General features: G+C 37.9%; 1 protein-coding gene across 1 annotated transcript in view; it reads left to right on the top strand.

The window, feature by feature from the left end:
• The window catches only part of KCNN2 (potassium calcium-activated channel subfamily N member 2), a 71,384-nt gene extending 63,027 nt beyond the window's left edge, over nt 1-8,357 (top strand). The window contains exons 7-8 of the mRNA XM_014874398.2: nt 2,373-2,442; nt 4,289-8,357. Of these exons, the coding sequence (XP_014729884.1) occupies nt 2,373-2,442; nt 4,289-4,576 (358 nt within the window). The 3' untranslated portion in view covers nt 4,577-8,357. The remainder of the gene's footprint in view (nt 1-2,372; nt 2,443-4,288) is intronic.
• Nucleotides 8,358-26,372: the final 18,015 nt, after the last annotated feature.

Here is a 26,372-nt window from a genome sequence, read left to right as displayed (position 1 = left end):
ATGGTCACAGCTCAAAAATGCATTCAGCTGGTCTGGGTGTTCTGCATATTAGATAAGATGAAGGTGAATTAATAAAAAGGCATGTTATGTATTGTATGAATAAGAAAATCTACAGATGATAGCTAATGGGAAGGCTTGAAGATATTGCAGATTCCTTCATCATGAATGCAAGTGAGTTAGACTCCTGCTCAGGCAGCTACTGATCAAAAGTAGCAGCTCCCTAGGACTTTCCACCTGCTGAATCGAGCCCACTGTGCTCATTTGGTTGTTTTAGTATATTTTACACTTTGTTTTCTTTTGTTTTGTCTTTTTTTCAACAAAATGAAAATAGAGCTCGGAAGTAAGTTGTATAAGCTGTTCCTTTCTAAACTTGCAGAATTTACCACTGTCTGCATGCAAAAAATAGAATTTTTATTTGTGAACTCCAGTGGTCTGATTGCTGCCATGGAAACGCGATCCAGAGTCATGATCTTTTTCTGTGATAAGTGAAGTTCATAAAATCAAAATTTTATCTTAATGAATTATACTATGAAAGTCTGTTGGTTTTCTTTAAATCCGGCTGCTGCAGCTAAAGACTTGCCATATCTATACATTCTTACAGCCTGTGGTAGGTCTTGAGTTGGTTACCATGAAGAATTATCATGTTGGTGTCAACTGGTACTTGTACTACTACAATAAATAATGACTTTCCTGGAATTTTAAAATTAAAATTCTGATTGTCAAACAGATGAGTCAATGAATCTTAAGAAAAGCAGAAAACACATACTCTGCAAATTATCTGAGAGAACAGTCACCAAAACACTGGGGTTATCATTCTCCAGTGAAATAATTTCCTCTTAAAAATTATTCTGTACTGACACTGTGATGGTATAATTCTGTACCTTGGAGACTCCTCCATATTTTTTGTTTTAGAAAAACTCCAACTTGTAGCCTCTGAAAACACCACCCCTACAGTCTGCACTTATGTTGTGCTCTGAAAGAAGCTTCCAAGGGAAGAAGAGTGTATGACCTTCCAGTAACAAGCTCCTGGAATGCCAGTTTTCTGTGATCAGTTAATTTCTACCTTAACAGAGTTATTTCCGTTTTTATTTTAGAGATACTTTTAAATATTTCACTCTCCACAACTTATTTTCTCATACTGGTTAACCGAGATGTGAAAGGAAATGCTTGTAAACTAAAGACATGAAAGAAACTTTGTGGAATACCTTCAAGGAGGTTTTCTTTAAACTAGCTTTCTGAGTAATACCACCACTGAGAAATGGGCAGAGAATGCATTAGCAACCCACCTGTCACAAAATGCTGCCAAACTTACTTCCATTTGATATCTAACCAAATTGTTATTTTGGTCAGTCCTTGACACACTAGCAGACTGAAGTGGTATCTTATCAGACATTGTTTATAAATTGATACCTTGGTTTTGCAAAACCCTATTTCCTCCTTTAGAACTGCCAGAAAAGTAATTGGAAATCCAAGTATGCATCTGAGATGTTGAACAAATGAATCATACTTAAGGGAGAAATTGCCTATTTGTGAAAGTCAAATCTACAAACCACTCCCCTAGTAGTTTATCTGGAAAACACAGGGTTCATATCAGAGAATGTATAAGAAAGGTCATGTATCTTGCAAAAAATGTGTATAACCAACAATAATGCAGATAGGTACACATCAAAGAAAAGAAAACGTACCCTTGTTGCTTCTTTCATAGTTTTTCAATGCTATAGTTTAAATAGTGCTTTGAAAAAGAATTATGTAAACTTAAAATGTAATTATTTTTAGATTCACAAATTATCTGAGAAAACCTAATGTATTGGCAAGCATGTTGGTTATTTAGCTGCTGGTCAGATGGAAGTTCTGTTTTAAAGTAAGGAGAAACTCACTTATCACTGTATGTTCATCAGGTTCCAACACCTGCTAACCCAATCCATTTCCGACAGAACAGGGCTAATACCTGTATCTAGTCATGTAGGCATGGGAAGATTCTTGTTCACTACAACAATAATGACAAAAAACTGTTGTTCTATGTTTCTTCCTATATCTACTTGTCACGATACTGAGGCTTTGAGGAATGTTTTGGCTTTCTTTCATGTAGTCTGGATAAATTGTTATCTTCCTTTTTGAATTCAACTGTGACCATGGCCAATGGTATTCTCAAGGACATCACATTTCCTTGCTCTTTCCTTTTTTGCGGTGTTGAAGAAGCATGCTTCTCATTGTAGTAGGCACATGACCAATTCTGACTCTACACAAAGTAGTCAAGGCATTGTCCATGCAGTTATTTGCTCTTGTAAGTTTTGTGCATGCTCTATAGAAATCCTTGTATGACCTCATACAAAAAAACCCAAAAAAATCTGACTTAAAATTTCACTTTTTAGATTAAGAAGTGTAAAAATGGAACAAAGGAAACTAAATGATCAAGCCAACACTTTGGTGGACCTGGCAAAGGTTAGTAGGCAGTTACTGTTGTTTCAGCATTTATCCTTTCAAAATGAAGAGTTTTTAAGTGTAAATGTTATGCATTATATGTGCAAATATTGTTGTTAACGACACAACAATAGGAAACAAAAGTAGCAAACGAAAATACGTGTGTGTTTTGTGGTAGCACCTACTGAAAGAATCAACCTGATGAAAGTTTGAATGTGCCATATTTATCAATTTTTTTTGTACATTTGAAAAAGACTTCACAATTGAGAGGCTGATCCTGAGAGCTCCTGAGGTGACTGCAGTGCTCATGGTAAATGCTGAACTGTGAGTGGGCTGTAGTGGTGTAGTGCTGTGTAGTAAGAAGTTTTGCCATGTGGTGATAGTGACTGCCATGATGGACAGATTTACTATTTACATAGTAAATAGCCTCTAGTCTGGAGTTAGAGGTTCTGGCTGCCTGTTCCTGTTGTCGAATGCAGCAGTAACTTTGGACAAGTAAATTTACACCTGCATTTACTTAAGTTTTTATTATGAATAATAGCTGCCTACTTTGCCAATATATCATAAGGCTTTTAAAATCTTTTTTAAACCATTTGAGTTGAGGTAAAAGAGGCTATTCAGTTGTGAGCTGCTTTTTTATTGTTGCTAGAATTTTTCATAAATATATAATGACTAGAAAGCTAGAGGTCTGAGCTGATAGCATTTTGGATTTCTCATTAGGTCTTAATATTTAACAGCTACTGTGAGCTTAATTTGAGGCTACATTAAAAGCATTAATGGGTTCTTCCTAAGGGTTTCTTGTATACCTCTTCATTTACCTCAAAATCCTCCTCAATTTCAAGTGCATCAAGGCAAAGATTAAACTCTTCAGTGTTCATTCACCTCTTGCTTTATAGAGCCACCTGACAACTTCAGGTGAAAATACAATGCAGTCTAATGCATCTGGCAACTAACAAGACTTTTAATCTACTATTTTGTGTAAAACTACTTCACTTTCAAGAGTTATGCTAGCATCCTGAAACAGGAGGCAGAACAATGGGTTATAACACACCTGATACTGAAGTGGCTTATGCTTCAGGCAGTCATTCAAATAATTTTTCTTTCCTTTGGATGATTCATAAATTTCAGCCGGGTTTTCTACTGAATCACGTCCAGTTTTGACTTTGGTTTAAATAATCTGAAGCCTCAGTCCATAAGAAGCAGATATTCAGTCATTATTTTTAACCTAGTCTCAATGAAATAACACATTTCAGATTACATTTTTGCTGACCATTGTGTCATTTTAAAGTAGACTCTCTATAGTTGCAGTATCCAAGCAGTGTTTTGTAGAGGCCAGAGAGACTGGAGAGTGTAAAAGTAGAAAAGCATACAATTGAGTTTTTACTTCTTGCACTACTTTTCAAAAAAAAATCCACTCAACTCCTCTTACTATCAATTCAAGAAAATCTGCTCAGTTAAAGGAGCAAGCCAGTGAACAGCATTTGTGCTCTGCTTAGAAGAATGAAGGTATTTAAAACCAGAATCAAGAACAGCTAAGGATGGAGTACATCAGTGGAGCCTTGAATCCCCTGGTGGCTTACACTGTTCGAAAAGCTTAGCCTGATGCACTCCCAAGCACCAGAATTTTCTGAAAAGGTCTAATTGATTTCAACTTCAACATCTAAAAGGCATTACATTTTTTTCTTAAGAAATCTCATAGAAAGTTTAGTCTATGGTAATTTAATCTACAGGGAAATTATTTCAGAAGACTAGATATTGTTATAATACTCATACCCTCTTTTACAAAGTCTTGTAGAGTTGTGCTACTTGTTACATACAATACTTGTAAGGTCTCTCTAAACCTTTACTTACATCCTTCTACTTTCAGACTCAAAACATCATGTATGACATGATTTCTGACTTAAATGAAAGAAGTGAAGATTTTGAGAAGAGAATTGTTACTCTGGAAACTAAACTGGAAACTTTAATTGGTAGCATTCAAGCTCTTCCTGGACTGATTAGCCAGACAATCAGCCAGCAACAGAGGGAATTCCTCGAGGCTCAGATACAAAATTACGATAAGCATGTTGCCTACAGTGCTGAACGATCACGATCTTTGTCAAGAAGAAGGAGATCATCCTCCACAGCACCACCAACTTCATCAGAGAGTAGCTAGAAGAGAATAAGTTAACTGCAAAATAAAGACTTTTTGCCATCATATGGTCAATATTTTAGCTTTTATTGTAAAGCCCTATGGTTCTAGCCAGCGTTATCTGGGTTCTGATGTCAGAATCCTGGAAACCTGAACACATTTTAGGCCAAAATGAGTGAAAACTCTTCTTTTTTTCCCCCCTCCTCCTCTCAGATGCACAATGAATGCACCTATTACTGCTATATTAGATTGTTCTTCCTATAATTTCACTTTTTATTCATGCACTTCAAACAAGCTTTACTACTACAATACATAATCTAATATAATGAAAACATTAATTTCTGCACATAGTTAATTGATTACTTTGACCTAACAACCAAAAAAAAAATCACAATCAAAAGACCTAATTATGAACTTTTAAGAAACTAAATTGAAGCTTAATAATTATTTCTAAGTATGAAAGCTAACTGTCTAAACTTTGCTTGCAGTGGAGGGGGAAAAAAACCAATATTAATCTAACAGTGTGCTGTATATGTATAGTCATTTTAAAAGGTCATGGTGAATTTGATTTCTGAAGTGATTAGTTAAAAGTATAGTTTATCCTAGAAAATAAGTCTCAAAGTAAGCTATGGGTTTTTAAAATATTGTTAGGGCTTTTATTTGACATGCATTGGTACACACATAGATAATATATATATACATATGTATTTATGTATATAAAATTATTTATGCAATGCCCATAGCACTGATCTTTTAAACTGACTATTCGTAAAGCTACTGGCATGCAAAAAGCACAGGCAAAGTCCTGTTTACTTATTCAGAGTCTCAGAACAATGCCAGGTTTGTCCAGATCAAAAGCATCACTTTCACCCAGAAGTCTCCTAATAATACTGTTTGGGTTTTGAAAGTGTTAGGTTGCTACATTCTCCACTCCTTTCTTTGTGTTTCTGGAGTGAATGACTGACACACAGACTTACAGTATACACAGTTGTGTGATAGCAGCACAGTGTTCTGTGCTACTTTATGTTTGGGCAGTCCCCATGGTTCCTGCTATGCAGTCAAGCTTAGCAAAACACTTCTAGCAATATTTCCAAAATCTCCTGTAAAAAGCCAGCTGTAGACTGGAGTTACAACAGTAGGGTATCTATAATATTTTATTTTCATGCATAAAAATGAGATCTCCTACTTTATTAAAGAAAACGAAAAACAAATCACAAAGCATAGTCACCAGTAGGCACTGGTGAAAAGTTTTTGACTGATATTTCTCCTGGTTTATGCTCCAGAGTAGCAAAACTAGGTAAGTTTAAATGCTCAATACATGCAACTTGCATTCAGAATTCCTAGTAATAAACAGGAAATTATTTGACTTTATGAGACATTTTTAGTACTTACTATTCACAAAATATACCGGTCCAGTCTGCCTCTCCCCCAATATGCAGACAAGGGTGACATCTGTAGCTAAACAAGTTAGACATGGCTGACTGTTTCTAAGTAATACTATGTCTGCCTAGAAGTAACACATTTGCTCGTTGAAGGAAATGCACATAGCTCCATGAAACACTGTGACTTCTGGTCAGCAAGGACAGGCAGGAAAGAGTAATGCAGGAAGTCAGGACAGACCCTTCTGGGCAAGACAGAAGAGCTGTTCTTTCCAGCAACCAGAATTCCCCAAACCAAATATATTACCTGAAAAATACCAGACTCTTTAGGCCTATTCAAATTAAAGGATCTTCCTTTTCTGGTGTTACGAATGTATAAATAATGAATGTATAAGTGACATCCAGAGGTATTGCATGCTTATTAAAAGGTCAAGAATTTCTCCAACTTTTAATGTTCTTGAGAAAGATGATGACTTTGCAGTACTTTTCCCCCTAGAGCAGGACAGTTGCATGCCTTTGGCGTGCCTTATTTACAGGCTGTGGTATTTTGTGACTGGAAATAACAAGCAGTATGCATAGTATTTGCAGTTCTGCTTTTGTTTTTATGGAGTTCATTTCCAAAGGAAAAGGTGGATATTATATAGTCCTAATACTTTTCTAGTGCAGTCCTTAACTAGATGAGATTGTGAGTGGTCATAAGGCCAGTAGTGATTAATAATATTGGAATTTAATAGTCAAGTTTTAGAATTCTTTTTTTCTCCTTTTTTGCATTTAGTTTAGAATACTTTTCTTGACATTGAATGTGAAATACACTTTCTGTAGTTTGAATACATTCCTTTTTCTCCTGTCAGCTTGAACTAGCTCTTTCATTGTTTACATCTTTCTTATATATGTGTAACACCCATTTTTTGCACAACTGGTTTTTTAAAGAACTGTAGCTCCACTTTGAAAATTCTTGTCAATCTGTCAATTTTAATTAAGATCCAGCTATGAGTTTTGAGCTGGCTATTTCTGTTGTGAAAGAGCAGCTGTCAATCTTTGACCTCTCAATTTCTTTTACTCACTAGGACTCAGAAGCCTGAACTTAATATTGTTGCCACAGCTTTATGCAATGGTGAGATGCATCAGGATTATTTCCATCAGTAGCATTCTGTAATAACCTGCCAAATTATTTTCAATTCCTTTCTTTCTTTTTAAAGCAAAAAAAAAGATGTTATGATGTAATACTCCAGTTCTATGTCTTAATGCACCTTCAAGCTCACTACAGATATTTTATCTGCATTTTCAGCACATACTACTTTATTCTTGTAATACATGATTTCAGCACTAAGGTGCTGCATGGGGATATACTACATGAAAGGACAGATATAAACTTCTATTCAGGAGAGCACAAAGCACTCTTGGTTTGATTTTCTTACTCCTGACACGAAATTCCCTTTAGTCTTCCCTTGTCTGACTTTTGTAGTACCACAAATTCCATTACTGACTTTTTAGTTCCAAAACTTTAGCTCTATCATTGTCAATATATGTGATCACCAGAAGGAAAACATATCATTATGATAGATCGTGGAAACTGTATATTTAAATGTAGACTTTTCTTAGAAAGATTGTTTACAAATGACAAGGAGTCTTTCTCAAAGCATATGGCATATTTACCATATACAATTGTAAAGTTTCATGCACCTCTTGCCTTAGTTTCACCAGTAGGAAAATTCTGCTTTCAGTTGCTATTAAATTCCTCCTTTTCACTACATTCCAGACACTGATTCCATCTATCAGTTTCTTGGGAGTCTTGTTGCTAATCTGCTTTTTTAAAGACACCGAGCAAAGATGCCTTGCTTAGAAGGACTGAAATGTATGATTACAAATAGACGTGTTCACTATGCTTAAAATTAAGTGCATTGATTTAAATAGTAATTTTTACTTAAATTTAGGTTTTTTGCAGAATCAGAGTAATACATTCATATGTTTTATGCTTGCAAATGCTCTGCAATTCTTGATTCTGTAAAGCATTATGTACTTCAAGCCTGCAGATCTTTCCAGACAGACTTGGGCGACTCAGCTTTTCTTTACCTCCTGCGGCTTCATAAGGACATATCTAATGTGGAAAGAGATTTACCATCTAAAAGTTTGGCATCCAGCTTAGGAGCTCTAAATGCCTTCTAGAGGTTCATACCTTGTGAGCTATTTCAAAACTATGGCTCCCCAGACTGAGTTGGAATCACTGTCATCATTAGAGCAAAGATAAATGATAAGCATACTGTTTTACAAACTGTAAGACTCTTTCCATGTCAGGTCATATGTAAACATTCAAGTTGATATGCCACACATTAAGAGCATATCTAAGCATAAAAGAATAAAAGGTGTTCAATGTGTCTAAAATTCAGAATAAAATCTATAACCCTTATCAATGCTGAAAATTAAAATTGTTTGAAAACTCTTTTCCCCTAACTGAAAGTTATGAAAAATTCTTACTAAGTTTTATCCACAGAAGGTTTTCTGATTAATAAGTGTGTTCTCTCTATCTGCCAAACTTTTTGTTCATATCCATTCTTTTTTTAAATCAAAGTCCTTAAAGTCTTTTTGCCCTTTTATTAATAATTATTAAGGGATGACAAAATAATTATTAAGGGGTGGCAAGCAATGAAATTGAGGAGAAGGTAAGAAGGAGCTAACACTTACATGAGTCATTTTCAGAGTTCCACCTCTGCATCAGCATATCTAAATGCTTAGGTAGAAATGGACACGAATTTTATATTGCACTCCTGATTACCCAGGTGCGAGCCAGCCCTAGCCCGGGAAGAGCACTGCCATATCTGAACAGTTCTGAGGTGGAGCTTACACACATTCAAAGCCAACCATTTATGTATGTGGAAATTTATGTACACAGAACCTTCTATGTGCGTAATAAAATTAACCTACATCTGTCAATTAGGGCTTATGAGTGTGGTCCTATATCTGCTGCCACAGATTCACAGAAAACTAAGCTATAATGTATATTAGCCTTTTTATTCTGAACCTTTTAAGGGGTATCTGTAAGATCTTACCTCTCTCCATGACTGAGAGAATAAAGAGACGTTTATAAGAGGCTTTTCAGTCAGGTGTGCATAGGGTTAGCTCTGACTTGCCTGAGTGCCTCACTGCATATCAGCTTTGGTCCAGAAACCACAGGGTTTTATTCACTCCAGAAAGAATAGGTTTCTCTCACTATAAAAGGAGTTAGCACAGCACTGAGCAAATAAGTCCCGTCTCTCAAGAGTAGCCCGGTGTGCAAGATCATCATAATAAATAGGAGAGGAGGATTATGTTAATTTATGCAATGCAACTCTGCTCAAGACATGGCTTAGCACAGCATCAAGTCCAATGCAGACACTTGATTCCCTGCCAAGAATTGCTTGCAGCTGGACAATACAGCACATGGTTGGAGCAGGTGCAGCGTGGTCTGGACTAGGGTATGTAGACATGCTGAAATGGAGGCAGTTACCAGAATTAGAATCACCAAACTGCCATATATTAGACTTTGTTACGGTGAGGTAGCTGAAAATCTATTAGGTAAATAATTTTCAGGTCTTGATATGAAGAAGATTCCCCTGCAGAGGATTGCAAAGCTTTTCTGCACATTGAAGGATATGCAACATAGTGTCAGTGAAAGAAAAAACATAATCCACGATCTTGTACCTGTTGCGAATTAGCATGGCAAGTAACAAAATCAGATGAAGAACTGAAGCCTTGTGCTGACTTCCCTTTCATTCAGATTCACTTAAACCCATTAGTATCTTCAAATATTTAGGAGAATCTATACTGTTTTCAATTATACATGAAGCTAGCTACAAGCTTTTAGTTAGATTAAAAGGTTCTACTTTAAGACTATGTCTATTCTGACCTGCTGTTCCCTTTCTAACCTGAATTTCAAAGTACCTTGAGTCTAAAGAGGACATGCATATTCTCCTATGTGGATTACAGCAAAGTAGGTCTCTGAACAAAAAAGCATATCCAGTCCAGGTAAATGACCAACCATCATATAGCACCAGGAATAATAATGGAGTTAAAACATTTGAGTAGACAAATTGACCAGCTAAAGGCTTCAGAGCTTAGAACAGGTATAAGTGAAGCCTCACGCCAGATATGAAGTTCATGGGGATCAATGAAATGTAAGAGACTGTGCAATTATATTTCCTGACAGTGAATTATAGGAACACACTGTATGTGTTTAATACCAGTTTATCACCTTACATGAAGAAGTTCTCAAAATGTGAGTAGTTTGAAGGATGATCATCACAGAGAAATAAAGCAGGTGTTTTTAAACAAAGAACTCCAAACTCTAATAGAAATGTGGAGAAGTTCTGAAAGAGACAGTGCTAGACTAATCTCTCAAAAGACAGGTTCTTAGCCTCCATAGGCTAATATAAATTGGTGAGGTTTATAAATGGTTTTATAAATATAAAGAGGTGAGGTTTCAACTGGTTTCAAGCAAAAATCAAACAAACATATGTCAAGAATAGTTTGGAACCTACAAAACATCACTGTATTTGTGCTCAGTACCACAAATCTGCACAAAATAAAGTGTGGCAGATCAGTTTTCCTGATGGAGGAGTTAGAATGATAATCATGTGAATGTGACATGCATGTAAGAGAACAAGAACTCTATCTTGGAACCACTCTTTAACTTATCCTGCAGTTTCAGATAGTATGGCACCCTAGGTAATATAATAGTAACAATCAGAGCTCCAAATTTATCTTTTTATTTTGCAAACACCACTTAGCACAAATAAATGCAGTTTGTGTAAGAGGTCTCTGAAGGGTGCATGTCACTCCCTCCATTGTTCCAGCACAACCTCAGCCCTTTGCTCTGTGTTTATTCCTCCAGCAGCTGCTGAGCACTGGGAACTGTGGTTGAATCTATCAGCATCCCTGCTAGCATCTGAAAAGAGGTGGCCCTGGGGCACCTGAGAGGCCACTGGCCCAGTGCCTGTTTCTGGAGAGAACAGATAGCAGCGCCCAACCTGAAGGTGGCCATGGCCCGTCAGCGGGGCAGCAGTGTGGAACCTCTTGTTCTTCCTCTCACACCACTGTATCACTACATTCTTCTCTTTCTTAAATGGTCTAATAGACTGAAAAATGCTTTTCTTATCACATCTGAAACATGATAAGATGTCACTTGTGACAGGCTGTGCTACTCCGAAGAAAGCACAGGGTCTGCTGCTCCACTGTAGGCAAGGACAGTGCTGTGCCACTCTTTCAGACAATAACCCACTTTCAAGATAGAAACCGCAACAATTCACCAGCACCAGTTACCAGGATTCCAGGGGAATAAACCTTAGAAAAGTGTTCTGGCTTGGCCTTGAGATTTGGGATCTTGGCTTCTCAGTAGTTAAACATTAAATCTACTTTAAAAAAAATAAATATAAAAACAGAAAGGGGAAAAAATGGCACAAGAAGAGATGTCAGTTAGCCCAGACGTGTAGATTGACTCCTAACCACACAAATTCAGAAAACAGTCCCAAGGCATGTGCTAGCAAACCACCTAGTTTCACTGGCTTTCTTTGAAACAGAGCTTTCAGTCAGTGTGGGTTGTAATGGTGGATCAAACACATCACAGTTCTGGTGTTTTCAACATGTTTGAAAGCATTTCTTGCTGCAAAGCTCGGTACCCTTGCACTGACTTGAGGCTGCTCAGCTGGCACTGCTGCCCAGCCAGTTCCACAGACATGACAGAAAACATTTAATTCACCTGGTCAGCAGTACTGTAACACCTTCCACTGAGCTCAGGGCATCACCTCAGTCAGGTCTGCAGAGAAGCTTTTTCATGATTTCCCAAGATACTTTGGAAAATAATGGAAGAACAGCGGGAAGAGTTTCTTTCCTTTCAGACTTTTTGGTTGCAATCTACACACTGAGGAAGCTGTTCAGTTATTGAAAGCACAGTGGTAGGAATTTAGGTCATATTTTTTCAGTTATCAGGTGCATAAAAAAATGAACACAAAAATTGAACATAAGAAATAGATTGCTTTTCCAGAACTTATATATTCAGGGTTATATTTCCTGCCTTTCTACCCTGTTTTATCCAGCCTTTAAAATGCATTTAGTAATTCATCTGTACTTATTTTCAATTTGAAGCAATTACTGTAATACAGCAGTGTGAATATATGTATTTCCAGAATTGCAGATACTCTTTTCAGTTGAAGGGAAACAGAAGAAAGATGGGCAAAATGTAGGTAGGCTTTTCAAATAATTTTTGCAGTGAATTTCGGAGAGGCAAAAATAGGACAGAGAGGATTTGATCCTCAGCATCTCTGTTAGTGGACTGTGGGTACATCTGAGTTGTCCCTTGAAGGCTATGCCCGTATCTGCCGTGGAGAGGAAACAGGCCAAATCTGCAGACAGTGCAGCAGAGTCTGGTGTCTGGTAGCAGCACGATGGCATCTCTTTGTTGCCCATGCTTCACTCATGTGAGCCCCTACTTCCCCATCAGCTTTCCGCTCAAAGATCCACAGCTGTAGTACACAATGTTCAAAAAAGGACCACACACCCATTGGAGAAAATGTTTCTTATGTGTCTATGAAATGTCCAGAGACTAGCTGGTGGTATTTGAATGCACAATTCAGGATATTAAATTCTACCCCCGTCACTCATGCAGTTTGCCCTTCAAGGAGCTGCAGAGTAGCACACCTCACACTTCTCAAGTTTCAGTTTTTTGAACAGTTCTGGCTCAGTTCAGCTGAGGATATGACAAATGCAAAAGGCTGAGCAACGTGGCTGGGTACAAAGCAGCTGCACAAATGAGCCCAGCAAAGAATGGGGTGATTTGATTTTGTGAATGAAGAAACATTTTCCCACAACTCTGTTTAATTCACTTAAACAGAGCCAGAAGCTTCCCTGAATGTGTATTATTGTTCCAAATAAGTTCCAAGATGACTGTCAGAAAATCTTGGTAGAAATAAATTGTTTATGTTGTAAGCCCTGGCATTTCTTCTAGATAGCTCTCATATGGAATGGAAGTCTTTGAGAACAATGAAGTTATTTATCCAAAGTAATTTATAGGAAATTTCTCTTTTCTCACTCTTTTCACTGAGATTTGATTTCTTACCCATCAGGGATGGATGTACTTCACCCACACCTGTAAATAGACATTTCCTTTTATTTTCAGGCAGGTGAGAGGGGAGGAACATTTGAATTAACCCCAAAGCAGGGTAGCAATTACATTTGTAGGAAAAAGATACTTTTCATTTCTGGAAGGTTTAGCGGCCTAATTTTCTCTGTGTCTTCAGAGGATTGAAATATAAAGATACTTATAGCAAGCACCAGCAAGAAGATTTCTTCTCCTGCTCCTTTCCAGGTACATGCTGTAATAGCTACTCATTTATCAACTTCATTCTTTCAGTGACAGGATGCTCTCCCTGAGAAAGGAGAAAAACTGTGGATCCCTGTAGAAAGTAGTATGTACATACTGTCCTACAGCCTCTTTCTTGTCTTACTGTCTGGGAAGAACCCTGGATAGCTTGGTGCTGAGCTACTTCCTCTGTCAGAGTCAGAGACAGCCTGAACTTCTGCAATCAGGCAACACTGTACAAGTGTAACATTACCAAAAAAACATGAAGCTGTTTCTGGTGGGGTTTGAAAGCACACCAGAGAGAGAGCAGGTCAATGATACAAGTGCCAGACACAGTTTGAGAACTAATGCCATTGTTAAATACCTCATGTAAAGTTAGTCATGGGCTCTTCCTGTCCCCAGTCTGGATTTGTGGGAAAGAAAGAGGTGTTTAAAAAAAAGGCAACAACATTTTTAAAAGAGGAAGAAAAAAGATAATTATTAAAAGTTCTTCTATAACAGGAAGAATGAACAAAAAAAAAAAATCTTTCCAGAAATAAAGGATTCATTCTGCACTTTGGAGATTAATCCCATAAGGAGCCAGAATTAACGATGGGCAGTTTTACCAGTTGCCCTATCAAGTTCTGTGTTTTTGCTTTCTGATATTTAAGCACAAATACTTTTTCCCTTAATGTGCTTTTTTCTTTACTTAATGTAAGGTATTTATAAATTATTAATTCTTTTCCTTCATTTTAGTAAGAGAAGAGTACTTATCTGGATTTTCCTTGAGGCGTACAAAATCACATTTGTTTATAGAAACACGTTCATCTTTGCAGTTACCTTGGTCACTCTGCTTCAAACTATGTGACGACTACCAGAGAACTAAACAGAAAGCAGCGTAAGAAAGCAACAGGCTCTTGAAATCAATAGGTGCAATGCACTCTCCTCTGTTTTCTTTTCTTTATTACTAGTATTGTGGATGGTCTGTAATGACAATAAGGCAAAAAAAAAATGATTGGGGTTGGCTTGTGTTTAGGGTGTCGTGGAACACAGTGAGAAAAGTCCTACTCTCTCTCAAATGCATTTCAGTCTATACAAGTTTAAAAGCATGGGGGAAACTCATTCATCAAGTTTGCCACATGAAACTATCATGGAATTTCAAGGTTTCAATCTAGACTGGACCCCTAAGCTCATAGGCCACCTGCTGCTCTACCAGTATTTCTACCAGCGACCTCTTGGCAGCTCTCTCCTAAGCACGTGGAATCTGCATATCATATTTCAAAAAGACATAACCTTTCAGATAAATTGCCTGCAAATCCTTGACACATAACCTTGGCAGTCAGGGTCACACATGATAAACAAGGAAGTGCGCAATTCTCACATAACCAAAGCTTTGTCATGACAGTTCCTGCCTTCCTTTCTTTCTTGTTTGTTTTTCTGGAGGTTTTGTTGTTTTTTCTCATGGCGAGGGGGGGTGGGGGTTTTTTTTGTTTTTTTTTTTTTGTTTTGGTTTGTTTTTTTTTTTTGTTTGGTTTTTGGATTTTTTTAAATTAAAAAGGTCACTATGCCAATGTATTAATTTTATTAGTACAGTTTTTACATTAAAAAAGCTAAATAAAAAGCTAATACTATAGACTTGTTTGCAAGATTTAGGATAAAATAAGGCATTTCTAAAATTAATTTACCTGAATATTTAATCTTTATTATTCTTCTGTTTCTATATTCCTGAGAATTTCTGCAATTTCTCTATTTACTTTGGAACTCTCACCCAAGAACTTCAGTCCTCACAGTCTTGCACAGTTATTTCTCCCTGACGGAAGGCAGCCAGAGACCAAAAAAGTGGCAGACTTCCCTGGGGAATTCCATAGAGGCAAATACAAAAATGTTTGTAGTAAAGATGGAGCTGGAAAAGGAAAGAGAGGAGTCTATGTTGATTAAAAGTATGTTGCCAGTTAGACAAGAATAATATTGGGAAATCCTTTTGTGATATCTGGACCTTCCCTACAAATACTTGCAAGTTTTAGAATAGCTGTGAGACAAAAAAGAGGGGGATTTCTGGTCATGGCTGGGTCTTGCAGATGAATAGATGCTGAATGTCAGCTTAATCAAATGTGAGCTCTTACAGGTGTTTCTAAACCTCAGCACTCTTTCAGCTCATGCACAGCTGGATCTGCACAGCTATTAACTTTACCAAGCTTCAGAGAGTTGTTTTTAGCTTGGTTGTTACAAACTGGTCTAAAAGACTAAAATGTGTCTTCTGTTGCAAGAAAGTTGTTGTAATATTCCAACAGTCAGGATGATCTCACAACTTCTTAAAGAAAAAAAGAAAAAAAAAATTGAGAGAGAGAGAGAGAGAAATATCCCAAACCCAAACCCTCTACAAAGCCAATTAAAAACCAGACAACAAAACCTCAAACTCAAACCCATCCACCTTTCTCCAAACATATCACTCAACACCCTCCACATAATTCACAAATGCTGATAGATAAGTATTTCTTTGAGTGAAGGAACAACAAAATTGGTTGCCCAACAAAAACTGTCTGAGGATCCAGCGCTTGCAAGGGTGTTGCCAGTGCAACTGCTCTTTTACAAGAAGTGCAGTAATGGATCCTCTCTTTCTCCAGCTGCTAAGATCTTAGTTCTTTTAAAAATATTTATTTTTACTTTTCTACTACAATGTTAGGGTTTTTTCTGAAATTAGACAACACTTTTAGGAAGAAAGAAGGCATTGATTAATTTTATAACCTTTCATGGCTCCCTGCTTTAGGAACCCAGGTCAAAGCACTTTATAAACTGTACACAGTATATAAGTGTTTTGGTAGAGATTGATATCAAACTCTACCAAAACTAGCTATCTAGTTTGCTGTTGCAGTTATTGGTAGCTTCCTGGGTAACTAAATCTGGTTCCTCTACAACTGCAAAGAATCCTCAGATGGATGTCTCCGTAAGGCTCCTTCCATACACAGGCATTTGCTAATTAAATCTTCTGGCTGACCTGTGGTGAAGATATGCATGCTCACCTTTCAGAGGCAGCTGGTAGGTGGAGGTGAAAGAGTAATAAAAGGAAAACTTTTGCCTATAAATTTCTAACATATGCTTTATGTATTAACTGCAGGACTACTTAGAAAGTACTGTCAGTTCCTTGGGAGCTGAAGTCCACAGCATCTGGAATACATCCGACTCTGACTACCTTATAATATAGCTTTTCAGGCCAGAGTTACCTAACCACACAAATACAGAAGCAAACCAACATTTATTTGTTCATGTACACATAAAGCAGCATACTTTTTCCTCTCTGCCCTCATTAACCACTGATGTTTTGATTTCTTCTCCATATAATGTGGTGTTAGCTATCCATTCTGTTTTTTAGTGTGTGTATGTTCACTGGTATGGTACAACACCTCAACCCACCCTGCCTAGAGTTCACAGAATCACAGAAGACATGAAGACTAGTTAATGAAAGGGATATAAATTTTGCTGTTGTCTTTAGCCTGGCAACAACAAAGTCAAAGATTTTTTCTTCCTCCCTCATTTCAACTCTATCAGATACTCCAAATTTGTGCTTGTATAGAAGAGAGCCCATACCATAGTAATTCCCTCCTAGACACTTATATTCAATAAACATGTCTTCAATAACTATGTATTCAGATATTTTATTGCACACGTATAACTGAAAAAAAAAGTACGGGTATTGCTGCTAATTCTCAACATTTTGTGCACATCTTGGCAATCATACCTGTGGCTTACTATTTTGCAGAGTAAGTCCACAGTTCTTAGTCACTCATCATGTGTTACTCCAATCCACAGGAGGTACATTACATTCATACACACAAGAACTTAAACAGACTAAAATTCTTCTCCCAAAACACAGTTAGCATTATTTCTTCTTTTCTTATTCTGAAGATAAAAGTCTTGTAAATATTACTTTGGCACATCAGTTATGGAGTTTCCTCTATAGGACTTTCTTTCTGCAACAGCTTTTACTAAAAAGCCCAGTTCATTAAATCTGAACACCTGTCCAGCTTTTATTTGCCATGGATTGTAAAAAAAGTGACTGGATGATGTTATGTGAAAAATAATTGTAGAGAGATGCCAATATATAAACCAAATTCTTGGTGAATATATAGTACACTTTGATTTTCCTAAACACAGTAAATCAACTTCAAAGTTTTAATGCTGTTAGCAGGACTTAGTATTTGTCTTTGCATACAGTTACGTGGTCATACATTTCTTGGTGTAAGTTGGAGGAGAAACATTGACCTCTTTATGTTGGCCTTAAAAGATTCCAGATATAGCTCCTAAATCCATATGCCAGTAAAGAAACAGTCAGCTTAGTTTTAAAGCTTGGAGAATGTATTAGCTTCTATCAAATTTCCTGATACTTCACGTATTGTAATATTTGTAAAGTACTCTACTTCCCTAAACAACAGCACATCCCCCTGAATTATGAACATGCTGTCTGTTCTGTTTAATTATTATATGTGTTCTATCAAACAGGTGCCTGTGGTGTAAACAAAAGCACCATTGTCCAAAATGATCAGCTTCAACATAATTGACTGCACCCTCCAAAAAACTAGAACTGTAATTTCATCATCTGCTACTGTTTTTGCAGATACTGAGTCTCTATTCTCTCAAATATGTTACATTTTACTTGAGGCACTGTATGCATCTCATTTCTTAGAGATGTAGTAAAGAAAATAGGAAGGGATAGGGTGGATGGTGGTTTGTTGTTATTTTTTTTCTCCTAAACAAATCCAGGACATCCAGCACTGCAAGAGGGAGGGTTGCTTAGTACTACAACTCATAAGGAAGACAGACATCTTCTTGCATGACCAATGAGAGCTTTCTTCTGTCTCCTATCAAGATTAGTTGCAGGAAGAGGAAAGAACAGCTGTCTTTCTAGTCACTTCATTGAGTCTTGGAGGTAAACATCTGAGTGAAGAGTAACAGAAAACAAAAGGAAAAAATCAGACCTTAGTGATAAGGTGAAATTAGACATGAAAATAAATAGTCCTGAGGTAATTATTGTATTCTCTGACAGCAAAATGAAGGTTCTCTCAAATGTGGTTGAAAGCCAAGACGGTATATTTGAATCCACTTGAGTTGCAGAATTTTTTTTAAAATACATTAATGCTAAAAGGAAAATATGTAGTTCATATTAAGTACCTACAAAGTAAGACTGTTAAGCATCCTATTGCAAAGCAAATTAAGGATCATACTGCAAAATAAATATCAACTGTAGTCTCCCTTGCAGAGAGCAGCCCTCTACTTCTCATAGGAACCATTACTTTGGCAGCTGGAGAGTGAGAGGCAAGGCTGACTACAACCAAGAGTTAATGTGAAGATCCAGTAATGGCAAACAAAACATGGAACAACTGTGCTTGTTTCTCTTGTGGCCTCCTATCCCCTGGTATACAGGTGTCACAGGCAGCTTCAGCCAGTATCACATGTCTCTAGAGACACTCAGCTTGTGCTCTTTAGTACCTGACACCAGTATAGAATATGGTATCCTAGACTTATTTCTTTCAAAATTGTGTGAATTCAACCAGAAACTTCTTTTAAATTTAATAGAATCCCATTTGAAATTAAAAGCACTGTATTTTTAGTTCCTAAACTCTTTGCTGCAAGAAGAGATATGGAGCAAAATCTTTAAAGAGGTGTTCCTTTTCCTCTGTGCTTCCTATATGAGATAATGAAAAAAAAAAAGGCAGCTGAGTGCTTTCAGACATGAAACCTTAGAGAAGGAGCAGGGGGGGAAAGAAGGAGAGCAAAACCAAAGGAGATTCATCTTAGCACTACAATTGCACCTCAAAAAGTATGGGTCAGAAATATTGTATTTCTTACAAAGGTGCAAAAATCACGTATTTTAAAATACATACTTATTACTGAATGCCATTCTATCTTCCTAAACAAATAACTACCGTAGTCAAAACTTTTTTGAGCAATGGTATTTCTCACCATGATGACACTGGAATAAAAATTCATTTCTGGCTCCACTGGCACTGAGTTTCTTTGGGAACTCTCTTCTGGCATAAACTAGACATTTCCCCCCCGCCCCACTAAATAGTGGAGGATCCTTGTGAAGTGTTAAGCCTTTCACAGCTTCACAGCAGGCAGCTAGAGTAGGAAATACATGCTGAATCTATTCTTTCTTAGCACAAAGCAGAAATAAAATCTCAGCCCTTTGCAATTCTATCTTGCTGCTTTAAAGATCTGATCAGAGGCTGATGCAAGTAAGGGCTTTGGTTTAGACTTATTGCTGTCATAAAGACAATATTCAGCAGTCTGCAGGGATACTGTGTGCCCCTTACAGATATGTGCCCAACAACTGGGTGTGTGGGAGGGACACATGAAGTATGTAACTGGAGTTTGTTGTCTTGGGTGATAGCAGTATTTCTGGCATGATCTGCATCTTCACAGGAAGGTGCAGCAGTTCCCCACAGCTGCAGTAGGATTTCAGTGGACACCCCTGTTGAACAATAAAGATTCTGGTGCTGGGGTTACCTAATGAACATGGCATCCACACGAGTGAGCTGCCTTGTGCTGATGTAAGCTGCAGCCTTCACACCAACAGCAAAGAAGCCAACTAAATAACAGACCTCAGGAGTGAGAAATGTATCTTGATCCTTTACCTCTGGCCATGTCATGATGCTGAGACAAAACCTTCAAGTCTTGTTTTGGCTACAGCTCTCAGCAGCCTTTCCCTCAAAAGTCACAGAAGTAGAATTAAGAACCATCTAGCTGGGCAGCTAGTGAGGATTTTCTGGAGTATCAAGATTTTGCTGGCTACCATTGAACTACTGATAGCAGCCATGATTGCTGCTTTCAGTGAGAAAACTGAGGAGTTTAAAATATTTAATTTTTTTAATAAAATTATTTCTTTTTGCACACAAAATACTGAACAATCTGGAATTATTTTGTTTTACCATCTAAAAGGTATTTTATAGGTTTGTGAAGAGTCCACGAAAATCTCCTATTTTATGATTGAGGTCATCAAATGTCAGCATGATTTATTTTTCTGAAACTATGGTCACAGCTGGAAGGTAAAGGGCTGTTGAAAATACAAGGGAGATGAAGTGGCTCATTAACAAAATTCAGGTGATGGTATTGTGACCATCTTCTGAACTGTCTTCAATCTATGACAAATTGTTGACCAAGTATTGTTTTATCTTTTCTTTTACCTATAGGCAAGTGTTGTGTTGTGTACAATGTAAGACTTGAGAATACAAACATGGAATCTGAAAACACCTATACCAAGGAAGCTTAAACTCTTTTTTAATGAAATTTGGGGAGGGAAGAGGTGGACATGAATAGTGAGGGGATGTTCATAATCATAAAGTGCAAGAACTTTCCCTACTACTCCAAGCACAGCCACGAGAAGCACCTAAAAATAACTTTTAACTTCACAAATCCACAGTTCTGCAGCACACATTAATTTCTGCCAATAGATTGAAACACCATGAGCAGTCGAACATGAGCAAAGTTATTATTGAGACCACAAGGTTGTCTTCCAGCAGCTTCCTGAAAATCACTTGCAAGAGTCTTCTAGACTAGAAAACTGAGCCTGGTGGGATATCCAAGTACTTTTTTAAACTTAGCATTAACAGCATATCCATTTGGGGAAGGAAAACTTAAATTAGGTTGCTATAAATACTGTCAATCCCAGTGTCATAAGAGGAAGTTCAATTATCTTAGACTGGTCCCAAATTCATATTCTGAAAATGAAATGATGAAACACTATGTTGTGTTTTTTTATTTTTTAATTAGCCATTCTGTCAGTCGCTCTGAGGGAAAGCTCAGCAGCATAAGGAAGCAGGAGTCTTCTGTTAAAATGCAGCAGCTGTTTGTAAGGGCTTGTTGAAATCACCATGAAACTTGAACTGCATTGGAAGCAAGACTGTGAAACAAAATAGCCTGTAATGAGCAGCTGTGCCTGAGGAGTTCAGCTTCAGTGTTTTTAAACTACCAGCTCCTCGCAGAGAGCTTTTTCCAGGCTCAAGAGCGAATTCTCTTGATACAAGGGTCAGAGGAATTTTTAAAACTTTCTGGGTCACAGAACTCATTTATCTCTTGATTTCTTGCTCACCCACCAGACTTTCAAGCACTGATAGCATCCCTCTCCCTGGTAAGGGACTGAAGCAGCCAGCTCAGTAACTATCAGGGAGACAGTACTTGATCTATTCTTAAAAATCTAGGATTGCTTGCAATGAAAGTTAAACCATCTTGTATTCCATTCCCTTTGCTACAGGGGACAGCCAAGAAAGTCCCCAAATGTTGCTTTTCCCCCGTGAGTTGAAAATAGGCAACTGTAAACATCACAAAAGGATTACCATATTTTGAGCTTTTTTTTTTGGTTGCTGCCACAAAAGATTCACACAGAGTCACAGCACACTTTACTTTTCAGAAGTTGTCAGATATGTGATTAATACAAATAGGAAATTTTTACTCATAGACCATAATATTGGCTTTGTAATACTGGAAAGGAATTCAATTTTATAAAAGAGTGTTCAAAATTTAAACTGGAGGAATGAGGAAAGGAGGTGAGAACTCCTTAGTAAGGTATCTGCAGAGGCACAATGCACCCAGATCTCAAGAAGAGCCACTCAAGAGCAGCTGTTGCACTCTGAACAGTAGCTAGCTCATCTGACATGGCTTCTCTCTTCTGCAGCTACTGGCACATAGAGAGCAAGTGGAGCTGCCTAACCTATTTTGAAAAAACACCCGGAGAATATAAAGCCATCTATATCCCAAACAAAAAATTTTTGCACAGCAAAAAAAAAAATCACGTGAGCATAAAAGAGCTGCACAGATTTTGCTGTATTTGTAAAAGTGGGTTTAGCTGTGTTTGAGTAGGGAAAATTGGCAGTTTTGGGCCTAACCCCAATTTGGTGTGTTCAAGAGGATAGCACTTAAAAGGAATATGAATAAACTGCTGTAGGTCAGCACAGCCCCCATGACTCTAGAATTGATCCTTCCCCTACCCTTTTCCAGCTTGTAACTCATAACTGCAGCTCACAACTGGAGTGGAGAGCACAGAAACACTTTGAGGGTGCTTAGCTCTCTCCCTGCAGCTCTCATAAGCTCTCCGGCCTTTTTGTCCCTCCAGACAGAAGGAGGGCACCCAACCTGACCTGCAGAACTCCTCAGGGAAAGGTTGGCCTGCAGCCTGCACCCATGCTGGCAGTCTCGCACCTGTCATTTGTCACAAGACATGACAGGACATGGACTGGCTCACCAACGCTGCATCTGCTCCTGGGTGGATTTATGGGAGGATGTAACTTAAGCAGGTCTGTCAGAACCCAGACTTGTTTCACCATAGATCCCAAAGCTAAAAAAATCACAATCAAATAATAATAGGTAGCACATTTGTAAATGGAAGAGAGGGATATTTTTTCTTGACCAGTTCAAGTAAAATCTGAGTTCATCCCTACAAACTTAGAGCAGTCAGTGTAGCATGCTTCTAAACCCTGACTTTTCTAAGTTTTTGGTCATTTTGGTACTACATGAGGTCGAAAAGTGAGGGGAGGAGAGAGGAAAATGAAGATGGGAGTTCACTCTTGGGAACTGTCAAGAGCCTTTGAGTATAACTCAAGAGGTGTTTTCTCCATTACAAGATGTCTCATCCAAACAATTCACAGTATTTCACACTCAGTTCTCACAATATTGCACTTTTCTGCCAATGTGGGTGTCTCAAACTCACATGGTACGAAACTGAGTTAATATGATAGCACAGCATTATTGCCAAGGGAAAGCGTTGCCTCTTTCACATACCCCCATAAAGCCTCCACCCCCATCACTGCAGCTGCTCTGTTTCATCCCTTTCTGTTGTTTGGTTTGCTAGAATAAGTAGTGCCAGAAGGAGATATGAAAGGGAAGGTTTCAGAGGAAGGCTACGTGGCTGCCACATTCATTTTTGGAACTGGAGAAGAGACTCAACACGAATGGGGACAGGGAATCACAGATCTACACTGGTGCATGTTATACTGGGATCAAGGCAGTCAGCCAAGACAAGGTTAAGAGTTTTCCATTTCTAATACTCTCTGCAGTTGTAACATTCTATTGAGACTGTAATGTGTTTGTTTTGCTTAATTCTAACTGAACATTTAAAAGAAATGAGTCTTTATAGCCTGTCTGATACATTGCTATTTGCAGTATGTTTTCCTAGTCCATAATCTAAAATTCAGCTGATGGAAAGACGATTGTAAAAGAGAACCCATGAAATGTCATATTAAGAGTTCCATGAGCCTGGAGCTATTTAAATTTTAAAATTAACTGAGACAAATCTGGGGTTTTTAAAAAAATGCTGTAGGATGCCAGGGCCCCGTGTGGGGGGGCGAGAGGGGAGGAGACACTGTAATCTTCCATGCTGCTTCTCAGGGTTTAGTTGCCTGTGTCTATGGTTGGCTCTGCCACAGTGCAGTCTTGGGTGAAATTCCTGTGTTAACAATTTTCTGGTGAGAAAGGAGCTGTGTGATGACTCTTGAAGCACTGCTCACCCCTTGGCTCAGGAGATACATTGCTCAAAGCTCAGGGTGTTGCTCCTTGGTCATTACTTGAGCCGTTGTGCAGATACACATTTCCCTCTGCCTGCCTTTGTCAGCAGCTGGTCCTTGAAAATGAAACAGCTTTTGAACCAGAGGTGTATCAAGTATTAGCATCTCAAATTTATCTCGAGAATGCACTAGGCTACCCTTTCTGCAGTTGATTCTCTGCTTTCTTTCAAGGATGCCCACCCCAGAATGCCCTGAGCAGCTGTTCTCCTGTCCTCCCTGCCTATTTTCTTTTGCAAGGCTAAGCCAGGGTGCCAGCGACAAAAAGCATGAAAACATGATGGATTCCTTCAGAATTTGTTCATGTCTGAGTGGGGGTGGCAGGTGGGGAAATCCATGAAGAGCATATATATCTTCTCACTCACCCTGTAAAACTGTATGCCAATCATCCTGTGCAGTCTGCATGGGATTCCAGGGGTGCTCAAAAACAGAAATGAGGACATATTGGAGGATGTATAATTCACAAATTGTATCTGCTTCAGGGAAGGGGTACTCCTTCTTACATATTTGTTTGGCTCTGCTGCACTACAGCCCCTAGGCACCAAATTATTGTAATTTCAGTTCTGTTTTCAGAGCATGTCAGAAATCTCTGGAAACACTCACTGAGAAACACTTGTAATCATTCCAGTGAATTAAGTGCCCATTTGGGGGCTTTCATTTCTTCAGCTTCTGAGGTTTTTCTAGGAAGGAGGGGTAGGCTAATATGGGGCACTTTCCAAGTGCTGTTCATTTGGATCAGGCATTTGCTGCTTTGCCGTTCACTTTCATATAGCACAACAGTAAAATTGAATGCTATCTGGGACAAAGGTTCTTTGCCCTTTTGTTGTGATATGAAGAAATAGTTTTTTGCTGAATAGGGGGTATAGAAAACCCTCATTCCTCTTCTTTCACCCAACAGTTTATTAAGATACTGGGAATTATTTCTTTAAAAAATCCCCCCAAAAATCATTACAAATACAATATATCACTTAACATATTGGTGGGAGTTTCTTAAGCAAGTTACCATGTATCAATCTCGCATGTGAGCTATGTAGCAAAAAAACTTTCCATAGCAAGCATTTAGGTTTTTTCTTGTTAAAAATGTGGCACTGTATTTTATAATACACAAATTTCTGCAAGCTGCTGTCATAGAAATGCAGCTACTCTGAGCTATCTCATATTTCAAATTAAACCTTCTATTTTACTCTAATTTCCATCAGGAATAGAAATTTTTACCATGCAATGCTAAATTTTCAAACAATGCAGCTCTTTATGTATAAACAGCAAGTTGTCCATACACCACTCACACTTGCATTCCAGAAGAAAACAGCTGTTAGGATTATACTAGTTTAATAGTACACATGTTACAATCTGATTGTGTCATATATTTTAAATAATTCACATGTTTTGGGCAAAGTTCTCTTTGCAAAATCTGATGTATATAGACAGGAATCCAGCTGCCAGCAGTGCTGGAGTCTGAGGTCACTACTGCACCTTATCTAGTTATTAAAAACTGTCCTTAGTTTGATAGTTTCTGTATTCCCTCCCATATCATCATTTCCATTTTTCTCTAAAAAATCATCTCATCAACTCTCATACCATACTCTGTCCAAACTGACCTGCCTTCTCAGCAAATTGCTCTTAAAAGCATCCACCCCATTGTTGCAAAAATGAACCAAATCTGCTTTTCCTCACCACTGCCATCAACTCTTCCACATGCTGTACTGGCCACGACTGGCTACTAGTTATTAATTTTTCTTTGATAAGCAAGAGTTACTCTGCAGGTATTTTTAAAACATCACAGTGGTTACCGAGCAAGTGACTTTGGCATTGATCCTGGCTCAAACCTTTGTAGCTAAAAAATTAGCTTCTTGAATGTGTTTCCAAGTAGTCATGAGGATTTTTCGAGACTGCACATTTCAGCCTCATAGAAATTTAGAAACACGAAATCAGATCCACCAAAAAGATCTTCCAAAAGGCCAAGACAGCAACCAGAAGATCAGCATGATTTTTAATATTGCTGAGCACATTTGTTATATGGTCTTCTCAAACTCATTCGGAGAATCTTCGTTGCAATCCAAGGATAATTGAGTGGCTACAGAACTAAATCAAATATTTTCCCTTTACCACATTAAAGCATTGCCTTTCCTAACTTGAATTAGTCCCAAAACTTTCATTAAAAGGCAAGATAAATAACATTTAGAATTAAAACTACTGATGAAGTTTATTCAACGTGCAAATAAAGCAAAGTTGAATACAGCATGAAAAGTGTGAAGGAAACAAGCATTTAAGAAAGACTTCTCCCTCCCTCAACCTATGCTTTTCAAAAGAGGGAGACGAAGAAGTGACAGAGATTCTTTTTATTGTTGTTTTGATGTTGTTATTTGTGTATTTTTGTTTGGTTTGGTTTTGTTTGGTTTGGTTTGTTTTTTTCTTCAAGTGCCACATGTAGAATGTGGTTGCAGAGCGCAAACTACTGGGGCAATACTGGGGCATTTTTTCCATAACTTTCTACAGATTTAATGGATTCTGCAGAGCCTCAGAATCACTGAGAGTCTATTTTTCTGGTCAGATATAGAATACATGTGGAAATACATGCCAAA

Source organism: Sturnus vulgaris, chromosome Z, assembly GCF_052056855.1.
Source record: "Sturnus vulgaris isolate bStuVul1 chromosome Z, bStuVul1.hap1, whole genome shotgun sequence".
In the NCBI taxonomy this organism is placed as follows: Eukaryota; Metazoa; Chordata; class Aves; order Passeriformes; family Sturnidae; genus Sturnus; species Sturnus vulgaris.
This window is presented reverse-complemented; position numbering and strand designations above follow the sequence as displayed.